The 10,199-nt window shown below is 36.3% G+C and overlaps 1 protein-coding gene across 2 annotated transcripts; it reads left to right on the top strand.

Annotated features, from left to right (window-relative positions):
• Positions 1–2,357: 2,357 nt before the first annotated feature.
• LOC147549013 (nuclear transport factor 2-like) lies at positions 2,358–9,392 on the top strand. Of its 2 annotated transcripts, none has more exons than XM_086667825.1 (9): positions 2,358–2,524; positions 3,924–3,996; positions 6,361–6,661; positions 6,734–6,966; positions 7,052–7,274; positions 7,581–7,702; positions 7,792–7,857; positions 8,704–8,767; positions 8,910–9,392. In XM_086667825.1, exons 2-9 carry the CDS (start codon positions 3,973–3,975, stop codon positions 9,170–9,172), a joined length of 1,296 nt encoding a protein of 431 aa, XP_086523951.1. In that variant the 5' UTR covers positions 2,358–2,524; positions 3,924–3,972; the 3' UTR covers positions 9,173–9,392. The 2 variants fall into 2 exon arrangements, with proteins under 2 accessions (XP_086523951.1, XP_086523952.1); XM_086667826.1 differs by having other exon boundaries at positions 2,370–2,524; positions 3,815–3,996.
• Positions 9,393–10,199: the final 807 nt, after the last annotated feature.

The raw sequence follows: 10,199 nt of genomic DNA, 5'->3' as shown, positions 1-10,199 counted from the left end.
ATTGTCGAAAGTCCGGAAATCGATCCAAAGGATAAGCAATTTCGCTTTAAGTCTTAAATCAACACCCCTTTCCTAAATTTGGTTTTGTTGTTGAAAACGATTGAAAAGTAAAAGAATAAAATACTAAAGAAGAATAAAATCAAGATGAGAAAGAAATATAGGGTTTTTTTTTTCATTCCACCACATAAATTGACTTTCTAAAGCATGCAATTAATTAACTAACCCTTTTTTAATATAACTCAAAATCTAACATAATGAACTATTTAGATTTCAGAAGCTATTCTAGATTAACAAATTTCAAAATCGTGTATTTTTAAATGATTATCATATAAAGAATAAACTCCTTAACTATCATTCATCATCTAACAAGCATATCCCATCTAATAACTAAACAAAAGTATGAAATATCTAATTATGAAACATGAACAATGAAAAGATTATAAAATCTATATGAAATGACAATTAATAGACATTAAAACTCAATAGAAGGATTTATTAATCAATAATATATTTCAATAAAGATCAAATACGATTTCCTCTAATACCCTAGAGACAAGATTAACTACTCAGTAAATTTATAGACATATTGATAAACAAAATACATGGAAATAAATGAGACAAAGAAAAGAGGTCACCCAAATCCTTGCTCCAAAATATTCTCCAAGTATACTTCAACCTATGCTCCAAATCCAAATATTAGCTTTCTTAGAAGATAAGAAAGAGAATTTTTAGAGAAGAAAATGGAAGGAAATATGTTATAGAGAAGAAATTGAGGAAGAAAATAAGATAGAACTAGAAATTAGATCTATAAATTGGGAAAGAAGGAAATTGAGAAGAAGAGATTAAGGTGGCTAAGATGGTAGAAGAAGATGATTTTAGGATTTTACTACTACAAAAGGGAAGGGGGGAGAGAGGCTAAGAAAATAGGTTAGAGAAATGAGAGGGATATCCAAGTCTATCAAAAAATGAGTGAGTAAAAGACATTTTATAAGGCTAGGGTTTTATTAGGGTTAAAGTGGTAGAAGGAGAGAAATGGGAGGGTTATTTCTGGAAGAAACAAAGTTATGGGTTAGATGTCGGGAAACCCTAAAATTGATTCTTGAAGGACGGCGGCGGGAGTTTATGGTGGAAATTCGGATGCCATGTGTTGGCTGAAGAAGGGACCGGTAGTGGGTAAAGGTTTTAAAGCACGGAGGCTATAGTACACCCGGGTGCACAGTTGCCAAGTTGCGGCATCATGCTCAACCGTCCGATCAAGGACACACAGATCTGGAGGCCTTCAGTTAGGACTACGGTAATGAGTTATTTCGGGTTGCACCAAATCAGCTATCAACCACATGGAACTTTGGTCGCTACTGGACCGTCGGATTGAGACTTAAGGGGGAAACAGATGGACAAGATTAAGGCGTTGGTGTGGGATTATAAACCTAAGTCGCATTGCGTTGTACTGGATTATGCACTTTAGGATCGATTCATTGCTTTGCGAGTGTACAGAGATACGATGCTCCAAGCTTCAGGAGTTGCCACGTTACCCAAAGGGTTCCCGTGTGCCCAACTGTGGACCAACTTTGTCCCAATTTTGACCTAACTTTGACTTCATGTAATTCTTTCGTCCAAACTCCGAATTGACTTCCGTTTTCTCCTACGGGCTCGTCTCCGACTCTACTTTTTACCCATATATTGACCTTGCCCATCAAAATGTCCGTGACTCCAAATGACCAAGATATCTTCTGTGTATCTTTTTCTCGTTTTAACCGTTTTCACACCTAACTCTGCAAAAGACACCTAATCAAGAAAACCAACCATTTTATTATAATAAAGACTCGAAACTGACTAAGTTGGATAAATTAAACGACTCAGATGGGACATTTTTATGACTAATCAAATAATCTAGCACCAAATGTCCGTATTGATCGCAAAGTTGACAAATAACCTAAACATGGTGAAAGTTGAAAAATCATAATTATACAAATAAATTAAAAGAACTAGAGTAAAAAAACTACCTCTTGCTGTGATCTTGCATTTTGATACACATTTGATGAACTTGAAGAAACCATTAAATAAATCCTAAGTAGTAGCTGTTGATGGTAGGGGTGAAGTTTGTAGAGTGGTTTCATGGGTTTAAATAGAAAAAATAAGGCTAAAAAAAGAGCAAAAAACGGTTAAAAAACGACCATAATTTGGTGTCATCTTGGCCCTTCACTTTGATCTTGTCCCTTCATTTTGAATACCTGGTGTAAAACGTAAATCTGTTAATAAAAGTGGTGTAAAATGTAAATCAATTAGTAAAGGTGGTGTAAAACGTAACGGGACAAAAAAGTAATATTTAAAATCTCAAAGTTAAATCTACCAAAGGTGGGGGGTTTTGGGGATTTAGGTAAACAGCATTTCAAACCTGGGGTTTCAGTAATTCTCCCTCTTACAAATCGTTTCTTTTTCTTCTCTACATCGTTCTGCTCTCCCTCTTCTCATATTTCTGTCCCCGTCTTTTTGGCGAAGACTTCAAATCTTCTAATAAGAGGAGGTAAACTCCCTCTCGCTCTCTCTCTTTCTCTCCCAGATCTTCTCGTTCTACTTTCTTAGTTTTAGTTCTTTATATATATTTGACTGCTCGCTTTAGCTTAATAAGTTATGATATCAAATGTTTTCTGTATTCCTTTGTTTGGTATCTTTTTGTTGATTTAGGAGTTTTGATATTGCTGGTCAATGTTTATCTAATAATATACTTGATTGGCTGATGCTTAGGTTAGTTGATCTCTGTTAATGTTTGTATATATTTATGGTGACAGTTTTAAGTTAAAATGATCAATTGTTTATAGATTTTGGTTTGGTTTCTGTTTGGTTTATTTCTAATCTTTCATACAAATGTGACTTGTACTAGAGCTCCAAACTTCAGTTTTTGAAGTTTATGCATTTGATTCTGGATCTTGGATCTTCAGTTCCCTGTTCTATTTTAGTAGGTCATAATGCTGTTAGTTTCTAATATTTTTCGTCGATAGTGGAATCTCTAGGGTTTTTAGGCCTGCTCATTTAACATTCTTTTTTGTTGCTTTTGTAAATAATTTGTGGTTGATTTCGAGGGTGTATTTGGATCTCCTTTTTTTTTTTCTTGGTATTAGGTTCGACCTTATTGGGTAGCTTAGTTTTGAAGTTACTTTTGGTTATTGCTGGACCTGCCTTGCTAGATGTTTCAATCATCTTCTCGTCCTTGTTTCTTCATTACTGTAAATCAAGTAACAGTTGTTACTTTTTGGTGTTGAATGATGATGTGAGTCGGAAATAACATGGTTACCTTACGTGCATTACCTGTGGTCTGTGGAGCCTTAAGATACGCAAATGATCTGTTGAAAAAAGAATCAAATGGTTCATTTTCACACCACATGAGTAAAGTCCGGTAACGAGTTTCTTTAGTAGTTTGTTTGGTTTGTAAATATTAAGATTTTTACCACCTTCTCAGAAAAGAAAAATAAATTAAGGTTTTAGTGCAAATTTGGTTAACTGCAAAGTGTTTTTGTTAGTTTTCTTATTGATTCTGCTATCTTATCAGCGGTGATAACTTGGGCTTTGCAGTGTTCTTAATTGTTGGATTAGCTTGTGTAGTTGACGGCTTACATATTTTTTTGGTTCCATGAACTATGGCACTATGCTATGTTAAGCTGCAGGCAGTGTGCAGTACAAGTTCTAGTATTTTGACTGGTGTTCTTTATTGTAGGCTAAAGTAGTCAACATGCCAGTTAATATTTTTCCTGTATTTCTGTATCATATTTGTGTTGTTGTATTCCTGAAATGGAATATTAATATTGGAATGATGCAGAGATGGCAACAGAAAACCCTGCACCTGCTCACAGTGCCCAAGTAGTTGGTAATGCTTTTGTGGAGCAATACTATCATATTCTTCATGAATCTCCACAGTTGGTTTTCAGGTTCTATCAGGACTCAAGTGTTGTTAGTCGGCTAGGACCCAATGGGGATATGGAGTCTGTTACAACCATGAGTGTAAGTATGATAAATCCTACAATGTCTTATCGTTATCATCTTCTGTTCTAGATTGCTTAAAAAATTGTATTATTTGGGTTTAGGTGTACAGATACATGAAAACTCATTAGTTCAGTATCAAATGTGTTACATAAGAACCATTCCACTATTATATGCATGAAAACTCATTAGTTGATGTATGAACTATGAAGAACCATTTTATTTTTGAATTGTTCAGCGTGCCTCGAAACCTTGACCTCTAAGGTGGAAGACTATACATCTTACCATCCAACCAAGGGTTGTTGGCATGAAGAACCATTTTATGTTATATATTAGGTTCAAAGAGAAATATTAGAAATTTTACCAAATTGTTTTGCACACTTCGCTCTGATGTTGCAAAACATGTGCACTGTCACCCCTTTGAAGCAGCAAATGGTGTGGATAAACGTATTATGCCTTAAACTTTGATTCTTCTGGTATTTAGAACATTTCTAAAACCATTGAATTAAAATGGTTAAGTTCTTAATGTTTATGGCCTGACATAGATGCACTATAGCTTTGCCTTTGACTAGTCAATGTCTTCGATCGACGAAGAATTTGTTAACCAATTTTTATTGTGCCTGGTGCTATTTGAGAGATTTGATCTATTAGCTGGCTAACTGCACATAAATCAACCACATTTATCAGTGTTTTGATCACAGTAATTTAGTTTGGGCTACCAATTGTTGCAAATGATCCATGAAACAGAATAATGACTTCTGCAACTGCTTTATTATTGCCGTGTTGTTTTTTTTTGTGTAAAATAAAAACCCTGACCCTATATCTACCCCATTCATTGTAGTGTTTTGATCACGGAAATTTAGCAAATGATGCATGAAACAGAATAATAACTCCTGCAACTGATTTACTATCATTGTCTTGTTTTATCAAAAAAACATGTGATCTACAAACTAATGCAAATGATGCATGAAACAGAAATTTAGTTTCACTGTATGGACAGCATATGTCCAGAAACTATTCACTCTAGACCAGCTAAACAAGACAGGCTTCAATATGGTCAACAGATGTGTGTTATTTATGGAGTCAGAATCTATAGACCATATTTTTGTTCACTGTCAAGTGGCAGATGACAGTTGGACCTACTTCACAGGATCTCTCAAAGTTAACTGGTGCAAGGAAAAACCTTTAAGGTAGAAATAGTCCCTATAGCCATCTGGAACAATGGGAAGGACTTCGGAAAAAGAAGTATGGAGACATCTGGAAAATGGTCCCTATAGACATTGTATGGAGCAAGGAATAAAATGTCGACATATTTCGGTCGAAATGACCGAAACATGTCCTAAATTCACATCACCGAAACGAAATTTCCACCGAAATCTGACACGAAATTTCGAAACAGAGATTTAGGCTTAGGGTTTCGAAAGATTCTAAAATCATAACTCATATAATACCTTAGTCGTTTATCTTCTACCTTTCTATTAATTTGTTCCATCTTTCTTGACTACTCAAATCTTTTGTTCTTCAAGAGATTCTTCTCTTCTTTAGGTGATCTTTAACTTCAGATTCCGATTTGAGAGAGAAAGAGGAAGAGGGAACAGTCGGTTTCGGCTGAGAAGTCATAGAAATAGGGATTAAGGGTTGTATTTAAGGGGAAAACAATTTTTACTACAAAACAAGAATGTTATGTTTTATTTCTGGTTAGCCCCCTAACTATTACTATTATAGCAGATTGAACCCCTAAACTAATTGTTTTAGGTTTACATCTGATAAATAATTCAATGTACCCCCTAAACTAACTGTTTAATTGCAGATAAACACCTAACTTAACTGTTTTAGTACTAATAGAGTTAAATAACTCAATTTATCCCCTAAACTAATTGTTTTATTGCAGATTAATACGGAACTTAATTGTTTTAGAACTGTTTTATCATTCCGCAAATTTGTAAAATTTCCACGCAGACCGAAACGTTTCCCCGAAACGTGTCCACTTTTGGACCGACCGAAATTTCCATCGAAACCGAAATTTCATTCCTTGGTATGGAGTATTGGAAAGGTAGAAATAGTAAAATCTCTAAGGAGGAAAATTTAAATAGCACATTGGCAGTAGATGTCAAAGGGGTTTCTCTTCCACAAGTCCAGGATGATAAAAAACACTAATACGATCCCATATTATGACTTCATATACAATTGGGATGCATGGCAGCATGAATATCATAAATACCATGTGACAGACCTTTGCTATGTTTTCTTTTTTGTTTATCCTGATTGTCCTTTGCATTTCTCCATTTCTTCAATAAAATTTTCATTCAAAGTTTCAGAAAAGAAAACAGTTGAGCTTTATCCAAATCCAAGTAGGCTAATAATAACTAAACTTGCATGCATCAGGCTATTAATGAAAAGATCCTCTCCTTGAACTACAAAGACTACAAAGCAGAGATAAAAACTGCAGATGCTCAGGAATCTTACAAGGGTGGGGTGGTTGTATTAGTGACAGGATGTCTAACAGGGACAGACAATGTAGGAAAGAAGTTTACACAGTCATTCTTCCTTGCCCCGCAAGACAAAGGTTACTTTGTTCTGAATGATGTTTTTAGGTATATTGAAAATAAATTGGTGGTGCCGATGCCTTTACCTGTAAATGCAACAAGTGGTAACATTCAAGCAGCTCCTATGACCCCAGATCCTGGTTTGTCTCATTCCATTTTCTTTTTCTTTTGCTTGATTTCTGCTCTATCATTTACCATTATCTTCTTTTTAGAGCCCTCTCATGTTTCTGTGGAGCTGGAAACACCTGTCATAGAGGAGGATCTTAGTAACGGGGAGGAAGTATATGACCCTCCAGCAAATGAAGGAGTGGTTGTGCCGAAGGAGGTTGTGGACGGAGAGTTTGTTGAGGATCCCCCAGTTAAACCAGTGCAAAACGAGTTGTTCCAATTAACAGAACATTCTACTGTCCAAGAAGATGCCCCCAAAAAATCATATGCTTCAATTGTCAGTTCTTTTCCTATATACCTTATAATTTAATCGAGCAATTCTCCTAAAAATATTACTCACTTGTATGGAATTTGATGCACAGCTAAAGGTTATGAAAGCCAGCGCAACGGCAGTGCCTACTCAGGTATATGTTCCTACAAACACAGTGAGGGCACCTAGTAAATCTGTGAAGGTGACACCTGCTGCTGTTGGGCAAAAGGTGCATACATCTGCTCCAGCTTCATCTACAGCACCTGCTCCTGCTCAAGAAGCACCTGTTCCTACCAGCAACTATAATTCTGAAAGTAGCAATGTCCACGAAGAAGGTAGTTACCATTTTCTTTATTCTATTCTATTATCAATATGTTAATATGTCATTCATATCATGCAGAAATCCTACAGTACAAGAGATGTTTTGATTTCACTTTTTCTGTTGTTACTGGTCCTGATATTCTATCAACAGATCACTATCATAGTATCGTTCATATTAATTGTTTTAGATTTAGACCTGTGTAGACATTGTGTTGTTCGCAAGGGTCAGGTAGTCTAAAAGCTTGGACCCAAATATCTTGAAAAGTTTCCTTTTGATTGTCCTCTTTCTTTCACGCTCTTCTAATTTGTATTCCCTACAGTTGAAGGGCACTCAATCTATATCAAGAATCTCCCTTTGAATGCGACTGTTACACATGTTGAGGAAGAATTCAAGAAATTTGGGCTGGTTAAGCCTGGTGGTGTTCAAGTCAGAAGTAATAAGGTTTGTCTCATTGGCTATTTGTGTATCAGTACAATTTATATTTAAAAGCCCATTGGTAGAGAGTTTAAGTCACGTTTTCATCTCTGTAGCAAACGGGATTCTGCTTCGGCTTTGTTGAATTTGAACAACTGAGTTCCATGAATAGTGCAGTCGAGGTATGGACTATGCTATACTGCTTTCATTTCCAAAAAGAGACCTAGTTGTTGATTGTGGTACTCTTTTTGTTTTGATGACCAAAGTCAAATCATTAGAGTAGTAAGTCAATTATGTACAACTGTTTAAAACTAATACATGAGTTCCAAATTTACCGACCAAGTCAGAAAATTTGACTACAGTCACGTTTGAGTTACTGGCTTTTTCCGTGCACTTGCTCCAGCCTTCGAGTTTAAGAACTCTTTTCAATGTTTTTCTGGCTTGAGGTGCCTATAACAATGCATGAATGTTAGTAAACACGCCACATAGGGAAGGTGTTTTATTTGAGATTGAGATGCAAGTGTAGTACAGGGCAACAAACTTTAAGCCTTTCTTTATATTTCTATGGTTTATTATCCTTGCCTATTATACCAGATTCTTGATCATACACTTACCATATAAATTAGATTGTACTTTTTGGTGCCTCCTGGATATAAACTTTGTTTCAGTTTTAGAATAAGTAATACATCAAGACACATTATCAGGTCAATGTATACTCTTTCAACAAAAAAGAAGGTCAATGTATACTTGTTCAGTTTCTTGTACCATTAGTAGCTTACATGTTTACCTCGTTCTGGAGAATATCCTTGTTGCTTACATGGAGTTGTCTTCTAATTATGGAAACAAGTATCTAGTCTTTTCAGAATTAAGTGTCCATTGCCTATAGGTGGCTTATGTTCTTTTCGTGGATCTTCGATCTTATCCTTGGAAGTACTTCAGGAAGTTGGGTTATTTTTAGCAACCATCTTTCACTTTAAGCATTTCTTTGTCTATCGTATCCATCAACTAAGTGTATTCTGTTCATGTAGACTTCATCAATCACAATGAGCGGCCGTCAAGTTTTTATTGAGGAGAAGAGAACTACTACTCGAGGCAAGTGAGCCTCTGCACGTAGATTTTGGTTTTAAAACGTTAACATGTTGAAAGCTCCATAGTAAATGTTATAATAATGATTACTATTTCGCTTGAGATGGGTGGCTTAACCTGGTAAGACAACGACTGTTTTTGCTTGTAGTTGGTAGTGGTGGAAGTACTGGTGGGAGAGGACGTTTTACTCCAGGAAGAGGAGGGTCCAGGAATGACTTCAGGGGCCGTGGTAATTTTGGTGGACGAGGATATGGAAGGAATGATTTTGGAAACCGTGGGGACTTTTCAGGCAGACGTGGTCCATCAGGACGAGGTGGGGAGGATAGTTTCCAACGGGGTGAACAGAACGGTAATGAAAGAGTTGGTGGCGGTCAAGGTGAGGTGGTGCGCAAGAACGCTGATTCTGTGTGAAACAGTACCTCCTAATGGTGATGATTTCTTGCAAACATTAGAAGATTTCTGGGGTCACCCCTTTATATCTGAAATTGAGGTTTGAGATTACATAAATTCAGAGTTGAGTAGGAATATAATTCTTTTGACAATGGATAGTACAGTTTTACCTTAGATAAGAAGAGGGCACTCGGTTTCATATATATATTTTTTTACACTTGGGGGAAGTTTCTGTTCCAAATATCTGTGTGGTTAACCTTCTTGTGAATATTGGAATTGGATTATGCCCTATGGGTGAATCTAGAGTCGCCCCTTTCCAAAGAATAAACCACCATGTTCCCATTTGGCGGTCTTTTTTTTGTTTGTTGACGATTGGTGGTCTCATACCCTAATTACTTGTTTATTGGCTCGGGCGGATCGGGCCCTTCTCTTCTTTGGGCTCGGGCGGATCGGACCTTTACCCAAATGACGGTAAGAATAGCAGGCGGACTTGGGCGGACAACTAATGTTTTGTTGCTTGTGGCCCATCTGAGCACGTTAAAAATCCGGACCTATCGGGTTCCGGGTACGCTTCAAGTTTTTGTTCATTGATTTTCACTCTTCATTCCCTTTAGATGAAAGTCCTTTAACTCATTGTTTTTAAAGGTACAACGTGGGACTAATATCTTTAAAAGATTTCATTCACTATACTTCATTTTCTTCTCTTGTATAAACTCATCTTATATAGAAGTCCCTAACTCATTATTTCTAATGAGGTAATGTGGGACTAATATCTTCATTCTCTTCTCTTGTAGTATAAAGCCACCTTATATAAAAGTCTTTAACTCTTTATTATTTCTAGAGTTAATTCCTATTTGGCCCCCTACTTTGTGACCAGCTTCAAATATGGCCCCCAAATTTCTGTAAATTCAAATATGGCCCCCTATTTTCATACAAATGCCATAACTACCCCCTCCTATTAATGTATTTTCAAAAATAAATAAAAAAGAAAACCTAAATTTCACCTCACTTCCCTCCCCACCACTCATCTCTCTACACGTCACCTCTC

Source organism: Eschscholzia californica, unplaced genomic scaffold (genome assembly GCF_041429995.1).
Source record: "Eschscholzia californica isolate CP2 unplaced genomic scaffold, dmEscCali1.0.p SCAF_3, whole genome shotgun sequence".
Lineage (NCBI taxonomy): Eukaryota > Viridiplantae > Streptophyta > Magnoliopsida > Ranunculales > Papaveraceae > Eschscholzia > Eschscholzia californica.
The sequence above is the reverse complement of the archived record's forward strand: the minus strand, read 5'-3'. Positions and strand labels throughout refer to the sequence as shown.